At 40.3% G+C, this 20,932-nt stretch overlaps 1 protein-coding gene across 1 annotated transcript in view; it reads right to left on the reverse strand.

Annotated features, from left to right (window-relative positions):
• The window catches only part of lgi1b (leucine-rich, glioma inactivated 1b), a 34,775-nt gene extending 15,326 nt beyond the window's left edge, over nt 1-19,449 (reverse strand). Inside the window, exons 1-4 of the mRNA XM_060842376.1 lie at nt 19,054-19,449; nt 18,608-18,679; nt 6,044-6,115; nt 5,869-5,940 (exon numbers count right to left, since the gene is read on the reverse strand). Of these exons, the coding sequence (XP_060698359.1) occupies nt 5,869-5,940; nt 6,044-6,115; nt 18,608-18,679; nt 19,054-19,238 (401 nt within the window). The 5' untranslated portion in view covers nt 19,239-19,449. The remainder of the gene's footprint in view (nt 1-5,868; nt 5,941-6,043; nt 6,116-18,607; nt 18,680-19,053) is intronic.
• Between the last annotated feature and the right edge of the window lie 1,483 nt (nt 19,450-20,932).

Raw genomic sequence — 20,932 nt, forward strand, 5'->3', positions numbered from 1 at the left:
ACATTTTTGCTGATTCACACATCAAAAATTTGAGAGGTCATCCAGGCTATTTTGTAAGCCTCATACTGTGTGAATAGTGTCCTGACCATATGCAATGCATCTTGACTTCTTGGACTTCCCTGTTACAAGAAATGGCACCTTTTCAGTGCTATCCATTCTGGTGTAGACAAAAGCAGGGTTACATTTCTTCCATTGATTTTCACAACTACACATTTTACCTTTAAATATTAAGGAGTGATTTGGCAAAAGAGAGCAAACAGTCCAGTGGTAGCTACATTACAACTGTCTTTTGGTGCAGACTCGTTCAGGACATGAGTAAGACCATTTTGCAGCCACTGCTACAGACTTGCCTGTGATTTCACAGTCCAGTAAGGCCTAACTCTGCTTCATTTGGCTGGCACAGTATTATCAAAAATGTCTGAGCATTTGGCTAATCTGGAGTCACCAGTCTGGAAACTCACCATATTACAAGTAACTTTAATGCTAAATTTCTTACTCTGCCAGCAGGAAAGGCTGACAACTTCACCACAACCAGTGTTTTGGATTAGCTGAATTTAACTTATCGCAATTTCACTGCAAGTGGGAAAAGATTAGGGCACATATATTGGGAACAGTTTCAACCTGGGAGAGACTGGTATGTAAAAATGAAAGGTAGTCTACACTTAAATTGAGATATTGTGAATAAACCATGTGGAAGTCAGACCGGCTCCAGCTTCTATCTTTGCCAGATGCTCACTTACAGATTAACAGACTGATCCCTAAATGCTATATAGCTGTCAGCAATCCTCTGCCACACATGCAGTATTATGAGAACTATTTTGTTCCATGACATGGCTTAATGTCTTAACCAAAAGCTGGTAGCCTCAACAATGCAGTGCTGCTTCAGTACAAAGTTAAAAATCACACAACATCAGGTTATAGTCCAACAGGTTTAATTGGAAGCACTAGCTTTCAGAGCGCCGCTCCTTCATCAGGTGGTTGTGGAGGACACAATTGTAAGACACAGAATTTATAGCAAAAGTTCACAGTGTGATGTAACTGAAATTATACATTGAAAAATACCTTGATTGTTTGTTAAGTCTCTCATCTGTTAGAATGACCACGTTAGTTTCATTTCTTTCATATGACAAATCACAATAATTAGAATGGATGCCCTGGAAATATGCAGGGAAGAGGTTTTGGGAATATTGGAAAGGATGAATATAGATAAGTCTCCTGGGCCTGATGGCATTTACCCCAGGATCCTATGGGAAGCTAGGGAGGAGATAGCTGAGCCATTGGCCTGGATTTTTATGTCGTCATTGTCAACGGGAATAGTACCAGAGGACTGGAGGATAGCGAATGTGGTCCCATTGTTCAAGAAAGGGAGTAGGGATAGCCCTAGTAACTATAGGCCAGTGAGTCTGACTTCAGTGGTGGGCAAAGTCTTAGAGAGAATGGTAAGGGATAAGATTTATGAACATCTGGGTAGGAATAACGTGATCAGGGATAGCCAGCATGGTTTTGTGAAGGGCAGGTCGTGCCTCACAAACCTTATTGAGTTCTTTGAGAAGGTGACTAAGGAAGTGGATGAGGGTAAAGCAGTAGATGTTGTGTATATGGATTTTAGTAAGGCGTTCGATAAGGTTCCCCATGGTAGGCTAATGTTAAAACTACGGAGGTATGGCATTGAGGATACATTAGAGGTTTGGATTAGGAATTGGCTGGCTGGAAGGAGACAGAGGGTAGTAGTTGATGGATTATGTTCATCTTGGAGCGCAGTTACTAGCGGTGTACCACAAGGATCTGTTTTGGGACCATTGCTTTTTGTTATCTTTATAAATGATCTAGAGGAAGGGCTTGAAAGCTGGGTAAGCAAGTTTGCGGATGACACAAAAGTCGGTGGAGTTGTGGATAGTGAGGAAGGAAGTGGTAGGTTACAGCGGGATATAGATAAGTTGCAGAGCTGGGCGGAAATGTGGCAAATGGAATTCAATGTAGCTAAGTGCGAAGTCGTTCACTTTGGTAGGAATAACAAGATGATGGATTACTGGGCTAATGGTAGGCTACTTGGTAGTGTGGATGAGCAGAGGGATCTTGGTGTCCATGTACACAGATCTCTGAAAGTTGCCACCCAGGTAAATAGTGCTGTGAGGAAGGCATATGGTGTACTGGGCTTTATTGGCAGAGGAATTGAGTTCCGGAGTCCTGAGGTCATGTTGCAGTTGTATAAGACTCTGGTGAGGCCTCATCTGGAGTATTGTGTGCAGTTTTGGTCGCCATGCTATAGGAAGGATGTGGAAGCTTTAGAACGAGTGCAGAGGAGGTTTACCAGGATGTTGCCTGGAATGGTAGGAAAATCTTATGAGGAAAGGCTGAGGCACTTGGGGCTGTTCTCATTGGAGAAGAGAAGGTTTAGGGGAGATCTGATAGAAGTGTATAAGATGATTAGGGGTTTAGATAGGGTAGATACTAAGAACCTTTTACCACTAATGGAGTCAGGTGTTACTAGGGGACATAGCTTTAAATTAAGGGGTGGTAGGTATAGGACAGATGTTAGGGGTAGATTCTTCACACAGCGGGTTGTGAGTTCATGGAATGCCCTGCCCGTATCAGTGGTGAACTCTCCTTCTTTATGGTCATTTAAGCGGGCATTGGATAGGCATTTGGAAGTTATTGGGCTAGTATAGGTTAGGTAGGATTCGGTCGGCGCAACATCGAGGGCCGAAGGGCCTGTACTGCGCTGTATCCTTCTCTGTTCTATGTTCTATGTAAATCACAAAATGTTTTTTAAAAGTTAAATTCTCAGGTTAACTGTAACAATTGGTGTTAGCCAGGTAATATGTTGAAGGTTTAACCCCCTGTGTTCCTGTCTGTGCCATAATGTTTAGTCTGATTCTAATCTAAAAAGTGAGTTAACAGAGTCATGCAGTTTTTGAGCAAAGTACAATGTAACTCTGCAAGTACAAATTCACCCCACAAATGTATATGTGTATGTGGTTTGCGTGTGTGTCTGCCTGGGCTGGGGGGTTCTGTGTATGAGAGAGAGTGTATATGTGTGTGTATGTGAGTGTAGAGTGTCTAAGTCTGTGAGAGGGTGCACGTGTATGTGTGCATGTTGGAATGTGCGTGTGTGTGTTTATGTGTCGGGGTGGGGGGTGTGTGTGTGTCTGTGAGAGTGTGTGTGTGTGTGTGTGTGTGTGTGTGTGTGTGTGTGTGTGTAAGTAAAGTGGTCTAAGTTTGTGAGAGGATGCATGTGTGAGTGTGGGAGTGTGTGTATCTGTAGGAGTGTTTGTGAATGTCTGTGAGTATGTGTGTGTACAGACATACACACTCCCACACGGGCATCCTCTCACAGACCACTTTACACTCACACACACACATATATATACTCGCTCTCACAGACATTCACAAGCCCCCCCCCCACCCCAGATACACATGCACACATGCACCCTCTCACAGACTTAGACACTCTACACTCACATACACACACATATACACTCTCTGTCACACTCACAAACCCCCATCCCAGGCAGACTCACACACGCACATAAACCCACATGCACACATACACATATATGTTTGTGGGGTGAATTTGTATTTGCAGAGTTACATTGTACTTTGCTCAAAAACTGCATGAATCCATGTAAGAATCAGTCTAAACATTTATGGCACAGACAGGGAACACAGGGCTAACACCTTCAACATATTATCTGGCTCACACCAATTGTTACAGTTAACCTGAGAATGTAACGTTTAAAAAAAGTTTTGTAATTTACATATGAAAGACACGAAACTATCATGGTATTCTAACAGATGAAAGACTCAACAAACAATCAAGGTATGTTTCAAAGTATAACTTCAGTTACATCACACTGTAAACGTTTGCTATAAATGCTGTGTCTTACAATTGTGTCCTGCACAACCACCTGATGAAGGAGCGTCGCTCTGAAAGCTAGTGCTTCCAATTAAACCTTTTGGACTATAACCTGGTGTTGTGTGATTTTTAACTTTGTACACCCCAGTTCAACACTGGCATCTCCAAATCATGACTGCTTCAGTACTGTACTGAAGACCCAGGCTAAATTATATGCTGAAAATCTGGTTTGGGATTTATACCCAATGACACGCTGTTTAAGAGATGGGAGTTGCACCAATGAGACATGTAAATTTTATACACCATAATTTCCGGAAAGCCTTCACAACATATTTTATAAAGAACTACTGGAAAAGATTACGATGCACTGGTGAAGGATTGTAATCTAGCAAGGATAGAATTGCTACCAATTTGGGGAGATCAGGAGTGGAGTTACCCACTAAGGGTAAAAGTCCCATTCCATACTTGTTTATTGTGTAGGGTGGCATTTCTGTAAAGGGAGGAGAAGATCTAACCAATACACCCTCCCATCCTACCTATTAAATGGACCTGAAGTCATAGGTAGGCCAGACCTATTAAAGATGATAGATTTCCTTCCCTAATGGGCATTAGTAAACTAGTTAGGTTTAATTATTGTTTAATCACCATTACCAGGACTAGATGTGCATTACAGAACTTTTATTTGATTGTAAAGTTGATGAATTACCATGGTGAGACTTGAATCAATGGATTAGCTTTGGCCTTTGAATGGACATTTCACTATCTCCCTAGAACTTGCCATTTTCCCTTCACACTCTGCTTCAGGTTGTCTCACAGGAACACTGTTTGTATTGAACTGCTTATTTAGAGTAAAAACAAATCTATTGTCTAATTTTACAGCCTGCTGCCTGATACCCAGAGGTGGGGACGATGAGAAAGGTAACATTTTTTAGAGTGAGTTTTGTAATTCTATTTTTCTTCAATGTTGATTACTCATGTGTCAGGTATTATTTCATGGTTCTTGCTTTATTGTTCACAGGATGCCAACAGATCTGTGTTGTAAATGAGTTATACTAAATAAATGAGGGCACCATGTTCAACAGAAAATAAAACTGGATCAAAGCTCCTTAATTCAATAATTAATACCCTTTCTCTGAAGTCAGTAGCATTAGAAGTAGCAAGTTGATTAATGTAGCCAAAGCAGTTCACTGCTACCTGCTATAGTCAATTTTATGCTAATATATTAGATTTAAGGGCTCAATCAATGCAATTATTAGGTGAAAGGAAGGAACTCTTCAGCACGTTCTCACAACATTGTAAATAATTTAATGTAAATTGTTAAGTGAAGGTGAAACATTCACCTAATGATTGCAATGATTATCTAATTACAGTGGTGACCCCAGAATCCAAACGCCCTATTGTTCGAACAACTTGGAATCCGAACAAATACTTTGAGAGCATTTTGCCCTAAAATCTGAACACATTTTCAGAATCCGAATACCACGTACCGTTCAGGTCGCACATTGTTTGTTCAGTTCGTCCCAGGAAGTAGTCGTGAAAGCATCTCTCGTGTGTCCATCACTAGTTTACCTCATGTTTCACCTTGATTTGTGCAGGGTTTTTTAATTATCACCCTTGTGCATTCATCATGGTACCCAAGAAGAGCAGTGAAGCAAATAAGTGCATTCACCATTAGCACTCCTCACTAAGGTAAATTAAGTTATTTTCATGTTAGTACGTGTATTTCTTGTTTTTATTAGAATTACTTGATATTTAGGTCATTTACTCATCTTATTTTACCTTAACCATGTGTATTTGCAGTTAAAAGTGTCTTGAAAATGTTTTTTTTTGGGTCCAGAAACTGATTAATTCACTTTCCATTATTACTTATGGGGAAAATATTTCGGAATCTGAACTTTTCGCAATCCGAACAGCCTCCTGGAATGAATTAAAGTCGGATTCCAAGGCACCACTGTATTATATAACGTTACATAGGAAAAGATTTACAAATTAAGTAACAGTAACATACTTACAAATGAGAAACTGTCTTGAGGCCCCGGAAAGCATGCCTTGAAATAGACTGGATTTTATTATTTTCTATAAAACTGGAAAAAAAAATTGTGTTATATCATTTTGATCACACAAACGATCATACTATTGCAAGATGTCCAATTTCCATTCCAGAAGGAAGATTTAACATCTACTTACAGATATTTCAGATGATCAAGGCCCTTGAATGCATCATCAGCAATTGAATAAAATGTGTTCGAAGTAAACAAACTGTCAAAAGTTAACAATTGATTAAAGTTTGTAAAACTGTACACAATTTTAAGCTTAATATCATTCACATTTTCAAAACACATGACGTCTACCAATTAAAAGGGCAGCCACGTGCATGGGAACACCATCACCATCCTCTAAGATACATATTACTTTGACATGGAACTGTACTATCATTCCTTCATTGTCTCAGAACCAAAATCCTTGAACTCCCCTTCCAACAGAACTGTGGGTGTACATATTCCCAGGTGAACTGCAGAAGAAAGTAGCTCACAATCACCTTCACAGGAGTAATTAGGGATGAGCAAAAGTTACTGGTCTGGCCAATCCTGTGACAGGTTTTCAAAAAAAATCTATTCTTAATTCAGAGCTACACCAAGACCAAGTCAAAATGGACTTATCAAATATGACAGTGTATCAGTGTTCCCTGACCAAACGTCTGAAACAGCATAAAAATACTGTATGCAAGTCTTAAACTTTTTGATGGTATTAGTTTGTTTAAATTTTATGATTGTTGTCCTTGAAACATGTGCATTTTCTATTCACTGAACCATACACTGCTGCAGCAAATGTGAAGCATGTTTCCAGATCAGTTAAAACACATTTGGGACCAGCCAGGTAGATATATCTTCTCTCACCCTCAAGGCATCTCATGCTTATTCAGTCAGCTCACATCGAGAGCAGAGTTGAATGGAGCCTAAGTTAGCAGCTGTTGCTACTTTTTGCCTTTCCAGCTGAAGATTCAGCATCACTAGATCCATTGTACACTTACAGTGTACAATGCTTTCTTTGATAATGACTTGAATCCAGAAATTGTAGCATTATACATTTTTTGTGCAAGAACAACATTATTTTCATCAAAACATTAAAATCAAATTTGCACATCCAAACTATTTGATGTAAACGTTGTTTGACCCCAATAAAATTAAATTTAAATTATCTCCACTGTTGATCAAATCCATAAGTCTTAAGAAATCTCAGAACAAGTGGATAAATAGCATGTGAAATGAATGAGTGATGTGATTACAAATTAATGTGAATGTCTTGATGACATGGGTTCATTAATGTTACCTACATTTCAATTGTTCCATTGCTAAAACATTGAGCAGAATCTCCCAAGCCCTTTAACAGAGGGCATTGGTAATGCGATTGGGAAAATAAGGTGACGTTGGAAGAAATAAGATTCTTGATCTTGAGAGCAAAACATCTCATTTACCAACTGAGTTGTTGAACACTGGGCAGGAATGTAATAGTGAGCAGCAAGAGGCTTATTTGCATGTGTTAGCGTTTCAGTATTATTGAATCTCAAATTATTTATACATGGTTTCACATTGTCCCATCTGCCAAATAGAAACTAGATGGTGACAATTCCCAAAACGCTAGTCAGAGCAGGTATCTGGCAATTTCAGCTTGCTGCATACTCCTCTGGGTCTCCATCTTGAAAAGCAGTCAATAGATGGCAGCAGAGTAAGATGCTCCCACTGGAGTTCCTCTGCTCCTCCCTTTTTCTTCTCTCTTTTCTCCTATTCTGTGATTTTTTTTCAACTTTTGACTTGGACTTACTCAGAGGGAGACTCCAGACCAGAGGCTGTTGTGGGGAAGCGAGCCCAGAGAAGATGCCATCGTGGGGAAGTGAGTTCCAGAGTGGAGCCATCTTGGGGACGCGATCCCGGAGCAGAGGCAGTCACAGGGAAGTGAGTTTTAGATTCCCTTCAGCGTGGAAACAGGCCCTTCGGCCCAACCAGTCCACACCAACCCTCCGAAGAGGAACCAAACCAGGCCCATTTCCCTCTGACTAATGCACCTGACACTATGGGCAATTTAGCATGGCCAATTCACCTGACCTACACATCTTGGACTGTGGGAGGAAACCGGAGCACCCGGAAGAAACCCACACAGACACACAGAGAATGTGCAAACTCCACACAGACAGTCGCCCAAGGCTGGAATTGAATCTGAGACACTGAAGCTGTGAGGCAGCAGTACTAACCCAGAGAAAACATACCTTGAAGCAGCTGAGAACAGGCTGGAGGCCTGGAGCAGAGCAGGTACAATTGCTGGACTGGGCTCTGGCATCGGCACCTCTTTGGTGAGCTGCTGCAATGTAATCTTTATTTGCAAATTGCTTATCCACCTGTAATGTCTAAACTTTTAACTATGTCATATTTCTAACTTATTGTATGAATCACCGTAAAATAATGCAACTACTTTTCTTTTTTGTATTCCTCTTACTGTATCTAAGATTTCTACCTATATACTTTGTACCTAAAATAGCTGCGTAAGAGTTGATGTAATAAACTTTCACTGTACTCCTGTACTTCTGTACTGGGGTACATGTGACAATGAAGGATATTTTAGTCTGTTCTTTTCTAACATCTCAGGCTCTATTCGAACATCTAAATGCTCCTTAGCAGTGACTGTTCACAGCCCTCAAATCCACTGGCATGGGGCACATACCAACCTTACTCTCGTGGGACATCTCCAATCCACTTACAATACAGTTTTGGACCTCAATGCTTCACTTTAGAGGAGACCAGGAACTTTAATTGTAACATTGTTATCTGGACAGTTTGCACACAGGGACAGGCACCCATCTCATGGATAGGGTATCTTGCTTGTTTTCTTAACACTCACCTTTGTGTGCACCTGCTTGCATAGTCTTAGCATCTTTAACTTGCCTTGAATGCTTGTGCTTTACTCTCTCAGTCTCATAGTCCTCTCACAGTTTGCAGTTTAGCACAGACACAAAACCAGGCAACTTGTCTTGGTTCTGAAAAGAGTCATACTGGACTCCAAACATGAACTCTGCTTCTTTCTCCACAGTTGCTGCCAGGCTTGCTGCGTTTCTCCAGTATTTTCTGTTTTATTTCAGATCTCCAGCATTTGCAGTAGTATGTTTTTATGAGCTTGTCATAGTTATCAGCACTGATCAGTCAATGGGGGGGACATGTTGCTGTATGTCCTTGTACCATGTGAATCTCACACCTACACCCTGAGCCAGTGATGTACATAGCAAATACATTGCATCAACATTAACCAAATAGCCATGCTCAATGTCAATAGGGAGTAACCTTTAGTCAATTCAAGGAAAGCAGCCTTTATTCAGGGAGTCCAGGCTCAGTATGTCAATGGCAGTGTTGGCTACCAGTCCAAGGGCTTGGACAGAGTCAAGTGGCTGCTTGTTGTGATCATGGTCAGGAATCCATATCACCACAGTCCAGGGAGTGGGTCACAGTCAGTAAGATGGAACCAGATCAATCAGTCCAGGTGCTCACAGCAATCAGTCAAGGAACTGCACGCAGTTCAGTAATGGGGCTGGTTAGACATCAGATGGGGCTGTACATTCCCAGTCAGTCAAGTGGGTGAACCATGGTCAGTCCTGGAGTTCTGCCCACTTAATGTCCAGTGTACAGGTTATCAAGGGACACTGCTGCAGTAGAGAAGCTGGGAAACTCAACTGGAGGCAGCATGTTGGGATGCAGAGGGGAGAACAAATGTAAAGGTAGCAAGAACATCAAATAATGGAGGATGGAGTGGGATGTAGGCTGGAGAGACAATTGAGCATAGAAGAGATAGGGCTAATCTGGAAGGAAATTCTTAAAATATCTACACAACCTTGGCTTCAATTGAGGGACAGTGTATTACTATGCCCAACACGATGATGTGGTCTGCCTGGGGCTCAGGGGTAAAGTAGGGAAATGAAGAGTTAAATAAATGGGTTGGATGAGAATGTGGGGAAGATCAAAGCTTTTGGGGTTAACAAGAAGGGGTAGTATGAGAGGTTGGGGGATCACCTAAACAGAGAGGCTGAGTCTGTGATTCACTCTGTGAAGTAGACCACTCTATCTTCATCCAAATAGCAAGTGCACAAAGGAGATGAAGATGGCTACTGCCACACTTGGAGTAGGTGAGGTTTGTGTTTCATTCTGTGCGGGAGAGGGCTGCACTTTCATGTGATATGAGGCTCTTCAAAGGGCAACAGTATTAAACAGACACACACAGTACAGGTGAATGACATCTGCGATCACAAAATGCTGCACAGAACAACTTCTATTATCCAAATATCAATAATCTGAATTCCGGATTATCCAAATAAGATCTCAAAGTGCTGTAAATGCTTTCCTTGTTTACAATCAGATCAGTTATCCGAACAAAATACTCCCCGCCTGTCTCGTTCAGATAATCGAGGTTGTTCTGTATATGAAATGTACACACTGACCCAAGGATTATAGAGTATAATCCTTGTCCCAGGCACTCTGTACGATACGAAACAACATTACAAATTAATCCAACCAAAGACTACTGTGCATAGACATTGTTGCTGCCTGGAAAGATTCAACCTAGTTGCCAAAGCAGCAACTGCTTCCAAGGTCCTGAGCCTTCACATAGCACAGGAGCTGCTCACTTGACACCTTGGATAATAAAACATCATGTAGCACTAAGGATGACTTGTGTCAGATACTCTTGTAGTTGCAGCTAAACCAAAGTTCATTCATACAGCTGATGATAAAAAGTGAACATATATTTACAGATGTGGGAGCATAGTTACAATGACTTTTCGTTCATGCCACCTATGTCTCCTCAGGTCTTCTTCTTCTTTTTGCTACCACTACATTTTGTTACAAACCAGGGTCTGCAGCTGGGATAGATGGAGCCTGCCCTAACATGGAGCTTGCTGACTTGACAGCGTTGGTCAGGTGGTCCTGGGCGTTTGTGGCCCAGATATATTTAGGTGAATTGCCCAGAGGCATGAACCCTACTTGACTTGAACTCCCAGAAGATGAAGGTAGAAGGCAGTGTGGAGGGTAGAAGTCCTGGCTCACACTGCAGTGTCCTGAAACGAGACTTCTGGGGTTAGGGGCCACTGTATGTGGCTTCTCCTCCTGGTGGGTGCCTATTGACACACCTTGCCTGATTGTGGAAGTGAGCTAGAGACCCCTTCTTTCCTGTAGCCTTCTTAGAGCACTGAAGTGCATATATCCAGCACATACTGAGGATGCTGGACCTGGCACTCCATGGCAGCCACCAGCTGTCCGTGAAGGCAGTCAGTTGTTTGCATGCCGGAGGGTGCAAACTAAACCAACTAACTCCTGGAGAAGGTGACTTGTGCAGCCGTCCTCTTGACTGCTAAGATTATGCTAATGCTGCTTATACCTGCAAGAGACAAAAGAGGAAATGCATCATAGAAAAGGGGAAAGAAGTTCAGGCATGTTGAATACATTCACTGTGACAGTAGCGAAACAGCAGCAAACAATGTACAATGATTCTTACTTAGCTGCTGGGATATGGAGGTTTTTGGCATCACCATAGGAAAAGTCGCAGTCCTCACCAACTAGGGCAAGGATCCTCTCTTCATATGCGGTGAGGAGACAAACATTGAGCACCTTGCTACCTGTCATTGCTGTTTCTGCCCTACCGTGGGCCATTTTCTCATGAAATGAGGCAAAGGGAGGGATTGAGTGAAACAAAAGTGCTTGGCTTAGTTTGTAGTAGTAGTATAGGTAGGGGATAAAGTGCGAGGTGTTCAGAGTGAGTGAGTAGGCAATGAAGAGGGCATGCAGCGTTAATAGCACAGAAGAACTGGAGGGAGACAGTGACTGAAGGAAGATGCTGCATACAATAGTGAAGGTGGTACACCATGAGTTTTGATAGGAGGTAGGTGCAGTTACAGAGATAAAGTGTAAGGTAACAGACAGAAGATAGTTATCAAGGTTTGTGCTCGTTGTTGTGGTTCTGTTCGCCGAGCTGGAAGTTTTTGTTGCAAACGTTTCGTCCCCTGGCTAGGAGACATCATCAGTGCTCTGGAGCCTCCTGCGAAGTGCTTCTTTGATGTTTCTTCCGGTATTTATAGTGGTCTGTCCTTGCCGCTTCCGGGTGTCAGTTTCAGCTGTCCGCTGTAGTGGTTGGTATATTGGGTCCAGGTCGATGTGTTTGTTGATGGAGTTTGTGGATGAATGCCATGCCTCTAGGAATTCCCTGACTGTTCTCTGTCTGGCTTGCCCTATGATAGTAGTGTTTTCCCAGTCGAATTCATGTTGCTTGTTGTCTGAGTGTGTGGCTACTAGGGATAGCTGGTCGTGTCGTTTCGTGGCTAGTTGATGTTCATGTATGTGGATTGTTAGCTGTCTTCCTGTTTGTCCTATATAGTGTTTTGTGCAGTCCTTGCAAGGTATTTTGTAAACTACATTAGTTTTGCTCATGTTGGGTATCGGCTCTTTTGTTCTACTGCAGTACACCAGAACTGCGAAAAGAGGAAGAGGAACACCTATACAAGGTATTCGCCAAAAACGGATACCCGCGCAACTTTATCAACAGATGCCTAAGAGATAGACCACGGAATGAGGACATGCCACAACCAAAAGGACTAGCCACCCTACCATACATCAGGAGCGTTTCAGAACTGACAGCCAGACTACTGCGACCCTTAGGACTCATAACGGCACACAAACCAACAGACACGCTCAGACAACAACTTACTAGAACAAAGGAGCCAATACCCAACATGAGCAAAACTAATGTAGTTTACAAAATACCATGCAAGGACTGCACAAAACACTATATAGGACAAACAGGAATACAGCTAACAATCCGCATACATGAACATCAACTAGCCACGAAACAACACGACCAGCTATCCCTAGTAGCCACACACTCAGACAACAAGCAACATGAATTCGACTGGGAAAACACTACTATCATAGGGCAAGCCAGACAGAGAACAGTCAGGGAATTCCTAGAGGCATGGCATTCATCCACAAACTCCATCAACAAACACATCGACCTGGACCCAATATACCAACCACTACAGCGGACAGCTGAAACTGACACCCGGAAGCGGCAAGGACAAACCACTATAAATACCGGAAGAAACATCAAAGAAGCGCTTCGCAGGAGGCTCCAGAGCACTGATGATGTCTCCTAGCCAGGGGACGAAACGTTTGCAACAAAAACTTTCAGCTCGGCGAACAGAACCACAAGAAGATAGTTATACTTACGCTCATGGAGTGCAGAAAGTCACTGATCTTTTGACAGCATTGCTGAGCATTCCTCTGGACAATGGAAATAGCACTCATCCAGGTGGAAGGTCGGACCAAGCTAACAGGGTCTGGTGGCATGGTCTCCTCTGCCAGTAAGCCCTCCTCTGCACCACTCCATCCACTAGAATCTCTATGTTCCTGTCAGCAAATCTGAGTACTAACTTGCCTCTGTCAGCCATCCTAAGGACAATGCTTCAGATAAATGAATCAAGCACAGCAGCACCAGACTGACAGCACTGGATATCCCAGGACTTCTGGCAGGGGTGTGTATTTCTGATGAGAAGACGAGCTGGAGACCAAACAAGCATGATGCACAGGTAATAAGGAAAATTTCACAGAATAGTGTGAGAAATCTCACTTGGGTTCACAATGCAAAACCCTTGATGACAATAACCATAGCAGACACTTGGTGGATGTTCTGCATTTCAAGATGGCGAAATACAATAAATTGTGAAGAATTTATTTCATACAATTAGCATTAATACCACACCTTTAACTCAGAATATGTCTGAAGGTGCTTGATAGAATAATAATAAAAGAAAGATAGATGTAGACATTAGGATGGAGGTATGGGGAGGATGCACAAAACGAAAACTGAAAGAGAAAACCGTACAATATCCTTATAATTTATCAACAGTTACAATCGATGTCTTCAGGAAACATACAGCGGTTGAAATATAATGACAAGCAGTTGGCATTCACTGGTGCTCACTGGCTAATAAATATCATAAACAGACTAGTGCGACTTCAGTAGCTCCAAAGTGCTGGACCATGAAAAAGAAAACAGGAGGCAGGACACAAGATAGGCGCTGTGTTCCTCAGACCCTGTCTGGTACACCAACTGCTAAATAACATTCAGTTGTAAGCAAACAGTGGACAATTCATTTGTACTTCTATAGATGCAGATGTAAACTGATGACAGTGTTTGATGTAAGTTTGCTCACTGAGCTGGAAGGTTCATTTCCAGACATTTTGTCACCATACTGGGTAACATCATCAGTGAGCCTACCGTGAAGCACTCGTATTATGACCGCTTTTCTATTTATGTGTTCAGGTTTCCTTGGGTTGGTGATGTCATTTCCTGTGGTGATGTAATTTCCTGTTCTTTTTTCTCAGAGGGTGGTAAATGGGGTCCAAATCGATGTGTTTGTTGGTAGAGTTCCAGTTGGAATGCCATGCTTCTGGGAATTCTCATGCATGTCTCTGTTTGGCTTGTCCTCGGATGAATGTGTTGTCCCAATCAAAGTGGTATCCTTCCACATCTGTATGTAAGGATACTAGTGATTGTGGATCATATCTTTTTGTGGCTAGTTAATGTTCCTGCGTCCTGGTGGCTAGTTATTTGCCTGTTTGTCCAATGGAGTGTTTGTTACAGTCCTTGCAAGATATTTTGTAAATGATGTGCATTTTGTTTGATATTTGGATAGGATCTTTCAACTTCATTAGCTGCTGTTTTAGTGTGTTGGTGGGTTTGTGGGCTCCTTTGACACCAAGAAGTCTAAGTAGTCCAGCAGTCATTTCTGAGATGTCTGATGTAGGCGAGAGTGGCTAGGGTTTCTGAACGAGTTTAGTCTGCTTGTTTGGGTTTGTTGCTCAGAAATCGGCAGATTGTGTTCATTGGATACCCATTCTTTTTGAATACACTGTATAAGTGATTTTCCTCTCCTCTTTATAGTTCCTCTGTGCTGCAGTGTGTGGTGGCTCATTGAAATAATGGTGCACTGGGCTTAGTAGGTGTGTGTGTGTATAATTCTGTACTTAAATATTTATGTACATGTCTACAAATTGGCTCTTATTCGATCCTTTACCAATGTGTATTCAGAAATTATGGACATGGTAACCCAGTGATAAGTGGAACCTAAAAATAATTTTCAAACTGAAATCCATTGTGGAAAACTGCAGAAAACATGTGTGTACTATGAGGCTATGATTCCACTTGGATGCCCTCAGAGACTGAGCCATATGACTCCTGGAAAAACAAAGAGGTTGTGTAAGCATAGATAATTTTCGATCAAAGAGGAAACAGTATTGTTGAAAAATGTAAACAAGCTGTATGTAGTTTGAAAAACAGATGCCCATCAATTGGATAATAATGAAGGCTTGGACCATCTACTAGACTTGTTGGATGAAACCTAGAAAAAAAGATGATCTGTTAAACGCTCATGTGTTTTATGATGTAGATTCTGAGGAAACTAAGTTGTAGATCACAGGCAGGATAGTGATAACATGGGTCATCAAAGCACTTAACAGAGCAATCACACACAAAGGTCAATTGTCCACAATGTGTCCTCAGGTAACATATGTTCCAGAGAGATGCAACAATTGGGGGATTATTAGAAAAAAGATACTCAGAAGTTTAAAACAAAAGCCGAAATTGCTGGAAAATCCTCTGTAAGTCTGGCAAAGAACTGTGGATGCTGGAATTCAGAAGTTGCTGGAAAATCTCAGCAGCCCTGACAGCATCTGTGCAGAAAAAGTAGGTTGACATATGCTGCCACAGATGCTGTTAGGCCTGCTGAGATTTTCCAGCAATTTCTGAATTCCAGCATCCGCAGTTCTTTGTTTTTTTTTCTAGAAAGTTAAAATATCAGTTAAATATTTAGAATGATGTGAAAGTGTGACAAGAGTGGGGAGTAAAAATGCTCAGTGTAAGGATTGGTCCAGAACTCACTCTTGAGTCCAAAATGATCTTTTAGTGGAAAAAAAATCTCCAGTAGTGTGAGTCTCAAATGCTGTAGGCATAATCCAGACAAATATGGAAGTGCAGATAGAGGCAGTAGATTAAATAGATCAATGAACTGAAGACAACAGAATAGTTTCAGAACAGAACGATAAGTCTTCCTTGCAAACATGAAGTGCTGAAAGTAAACTAATAAAAAAGTCAAAACAAAATTAATTAAACAGTTGGAGAGAGTTGGGAGTTCATTCAGATGTACCATATAAGTGAATTTGTACTGATAAAATCATTGCAGATGGGATTTCTGAAGCATTACAACAGTAATTACACTTCAAAAAGGACTTAATTGGTGTAAAGTGCCTTAAGCTAACTGGCAGTCATAAAAAGCACTATATCAATGCAATATGAGGTGCTTGGAATTTTGAAGAGCTACTAAATGACACAGATGTTAGAATGGACTCTCCCACAGTTGGTAAAGTGATCTCGAAAATCCTTTTTGATCATTCATATCAAACAATATAAAAGTGACATTTCTGACAGGCCATACTTTTCAAGGAGAAGTGTTGCTGTTTCTGTGGGAATTGGCAGCAGGTCCAGCAGGAAATCTAAGGAACTAAACGAATGTCATTGTGTAAAGGAGTTAGTTGGCTTAGTTTGCTGGACAGTTTGTTTGCGAAGCAGAATGATGCAGACAGCATGGGTTCAATTCTCCCATCAACAGATATTACCATGAAGGAGTCTCCATCCCAAGCTCCCCCCTCACCAGAGGCATGGTGAACCTCAGGTTAAACCACACAAGTTATCTCTTTCTCTAATGAGAGAGCAGTCTTATGGTCTGATAGGACTATGGCGACTTTACCTTTAATCTCAATGATGAGCTGAAAATGTGTTGCTGGTTAAAGCGCAGCAGGTCAGGCAGCATCCAAGCATCTGCAGACCTCACTTTTTACTCTCAATGATGAGTCCAAGGTATGGTATTGTTTAGTGAGAGCATTTTGCAGAAAATGGACTGTATTCAACTAACAGCAAATTCTGAAATATTTTGTTGCTATCATAAAATGAAATCTTTCAGGCATTTCCATAATGCATGCTGATGATTTCTTATGGGATGGTACTGCAAAATCTGAGAAATTAAAAAGTGTAGAATGTAGAATTGGAAATCAGGTTTGTAAGGCTTTTACATATATCAGTTTAGCTTTTAAGTAGCAATCCTTTGGAATAACTTTAAATAACAATCACCATCATGTTAGAGAATGCTGAAATACTGACTCTTGTGGAGGCATGGATATGAAATTCTGAAACAAAAACATAAATTGCTGGAGAAACTCAGCAGGTCTGGCAGCATCTGTAGAGAGAAAGTAGAGATAATGTTTCAAATCCAGTGACCTTCTTCAGAACTGCTATTAATCAAAAAGTGAGATTCTGCGCAATGGATGGACCCAAAGGAGAAGATGTATTGAGTGGGATCCTACTTGTTGTGCAATAATCTACACTGTATGAAAAGTGAGAGTGAAGAAAGGTTCAGATTAACATAGCTGGCTTGAAACTAATGCTGGGTACAGAAAATAAATGATTAAATTGGGTGGAGGCAGATCATCAGCGCCCTGTTTTACAAAAATAAATTTATGCACCAATAAGTTGTTAAGGGTCTGAGAAAGGGCTGTTTGCAACATTATGCTGTTTGTAGAACATAAAAGTTTTTCATTCAATTTGTTTTGAAATGTTGATTTTTCATGTATAGTTTCATTTTTATTTCAAGAGGGAAAGGGATCTGTTAATTGCCTATTTATTATTAGTGGGTAGTCAGGCATTAGCTGGAGGTTCCCTTGTGCCCCTTGAAATAGACAGACTGGCATTGGTTGTTATTATGGAGGGTAACACTTTTAATGACTCTAAATAAATATTGTAAAGATTAGCTTCGGTTCTCTCCTCCATCAATAGGGATTCTGGAACATTAACAGTTACTCTACAACTAGATTCTTGATTGCTGCAGCTTCCATGCTTGTCCATATTTCCCCTGAAACTCTTCCATCACCTCTGCCCCTCTCTCCACCACACACAAAACAATAGACAATAGACAACAGGTGCAGGAGTAGGCCATTCTGCCCTTCGAGTCAGCTCCACCATTCATTATGATCATGGCTGATCATCCTCTATCAGTATTCTGTTCCTGCCTTATCCCCATGACCCTTGATTCCACTATCCTTAACAGCTCTATCCAACTCTTTCTTGAAAGTATCCAGAGACTTGGCCTCCACAGCCTTCTGGGGCAGAGCATTCCATACACCCACCACTCTCTGGGTGAAGAAGTTTCTCCTCAGCTCTGTTCTAATTGGCCTACCCCTTATTTTAAAACAGTGTCCTCTGGTTCAGGAATCACCCATCAGAGTGTCCAATCCTTTAATAATCTTATATTAAAGATTATTAAAACCTTCACAAAGAGAAAGTGCTTCACAAATAATAGGCAGCAATTGACCATTCACTGGACTCTGCTCTATCACATCTCTGACATTTCCAGAAAATCACAAGAACTTCACAGAGCAAACAGCAAACCTCACATTATCCACTGGGTCTGTACAATGCTGGCAGCAAAGTATTTAGTAGCATTATCAGACCCTAAGTACTAATAGTAAAACAATCTAGCCCCAGCCTTCAGCACTAGTACCTCTTTTTACAGCAATGCTAAACAGTTATCAGATAATCAATTCTTATTCCCAAAAAAACACAATAATTCATTGCTGAATGACAGCAGAAAATGCAAAATAAGAATGATCTCACAGAAGCTGGAGGGACTTTATATTCACAAAGCTTCTTTCTGGAATTTCACTGAAACCAGACTTCATGAATGACCTGAAAACAAAATGTACTTGCATGAATCAAAACAAACTAGGATATTCAGCAACAAGTAAATCTCACTCTACTGGTCCATATTAGCTTAAAACAAAATTTGACATAATATCAAACAAAGTTGAATTTGAAAATTGCAATATGGATTACTTTCATTGATTTAAAATAACTCCTGATTGTAATGGCATACATTGTTTTATAAAGAAAACAACTATCAGTATACTTGATGTTTCTTCCAAACAAATAAAATCCAACACCAAAACAGTCCATTTACTGTATGATAATTACATGCTTAGATACGTAAACATGTACATATTGGTAAGCTTTTTTTACATTCAGATTATAACAAAATACATAGTTCTGGACATAGTACTTACAAATGAGCTACCTCTGGGGGAAATCTCTGAGGAATCGATTTTCTGTTGTCACATTGGGCAGTTTCTTCAGTACATATACAACTTTCAGGACATTTTACTGGTCTTCGCGCACTTATTTTTAAAAAAAGCAGACTCAGTATCCAAAAGAGAGTGAATCTTATTGCGGATTTCCTCGCACTTCCCATAATGAATCCACTCAGCACAGTGATGCTGCCAATTTTTTCTGAACATAAACAATTCTTGATGTTTTTTTTATTTCTTGCTTTCTGGTGAAAAACAACTCTTCCTTTGAATGTTTTGATCAAACCGTAATGGTTACAAAATTCAGTCAGCACACACTAAATTCATGTTAGCTCTCTCTCCATTGTTATGATGCTTGAATTATGCAATTGGAATGTTCCCTCTTTGTAGGCCAGGGAACTTTCCATTCACAATTCCTTACATATAAACCCAATTATGTAAACATCCAAAAAAAAGCCCTCTTTCAGCCAATGTAAGTATCCAAACCACCCCCAGCCTTTATGCCAGTCCAAAACTCTGGAATGGATCACAGTAATTGCAACTGAAAAACTTCAAGCTCATTTGAAAACTTGGAAGATACAATGAAAAAACAAAATATAGAAAGTATGAATATGATTTTTTTTTGGATCTGCTCAGGCAAAATAAAAGCACATTTTTCTCATCCCTAAACTGCTGGCTTAAGACAATACTTATTTACCATGAGTTTGTTTTAGTCTGGTTTATTGAATAGACACAAGTCAGATGGAAATTGTGACAAGCCATCACAAGAAGTATTGACAGTTCCCTACTTGATAACTTATGCTATTTTATGCCACTTTTTCTTAGCTCAATTAGCAGCTAATTGATAATAAAAGCTTTCATCTACTTTAGAAATTATTCCATCATGACTGATCATAACAAATCAAAGTTACTGATCTCAAATTGCAAAAAGCATGCAGTTTTCAGCAATAACAAATAGCGTTCTTTATCTTTATCAACAGCTCTGCCTATTGCTTTGTAATTAAAAACAACTCCAACATTTTCACTAAAAACAAATAATACCTATTGCCAGATTACTGTCTGTCTCCAAAACCGTGAAAAGTGCTCAAACATGTGAACAAATATTTTTAACTGTTAATGTCCAACAGTCTCAAATAGGAACCGCATGTCTGGATGGCACCACAAATATGGAAAACTCCCTTTTACCGATGTTATTAACTTATATAAAACAATGTTTTTAAATGTAATTACATTTCATTTTGCTGACAATTTTGTGAAATTAACAGCTATTCTGAGAGTAGATTTCAGAATAAAATATATTTGGCATGTTTTGTATGTTCTATATATACGTGGTTTTGGCAACAGTTATGCTCAAGGCATACTAAAAGGGTTGTTTTGTAAAACTGCACATGAATACACATAAATTATTTGAAATTTAACTTTCAATAAAAGGAACAATAATCTAAGAATGACTGATGAAAGGGAGGGGTTAACTGAGGGTTATTCTTGATCCTTGAAATTTGCAAAATTATTTCACTTATCACTTTCTAGATTTCACTCCATAACCAAAAAGGTTTCCATCTTGAAAAAAAATAACACAAGCAAATAGAAAAATCAACAGATCTTATGAACAGTAGTACTAGGTAGTGATGTTTGGAAGAGGCAAATCAGATACTATGCAATTATTTGGACCAAGTAATGATATACAAATTATAAAGTGTTGTACACAGGAAAGGAAACGTGATGAACACATATTTCATGAATGATGCTTAAATAGATGAAGAGACTAGTGTTGAAATATCCAAGTCATCTGGAGCAAAATACAGATTGATTACCAAGAATGCCAAAGGGTCTGGAGCATAACATGACAATTTTTTAT

Source organism: Hemiscyllium ocellatum, chromosome 22 (genome assembly GCF_020745735.1).
Source record: "Hemiscyllium ocellatum isolate sHemOce1 chromosome 22, sHemOce1.pat.X.cur, whole genome shotgun sequence".
In the NCBI taxonomy this organism is placed as follows: Eukaryota; Metazoa; Chordata; class Chondrichthyes; order Orectolobiformes; family Hemiscylliidae; genus Hemiscyllium; species Hemiscyllium ocellatum.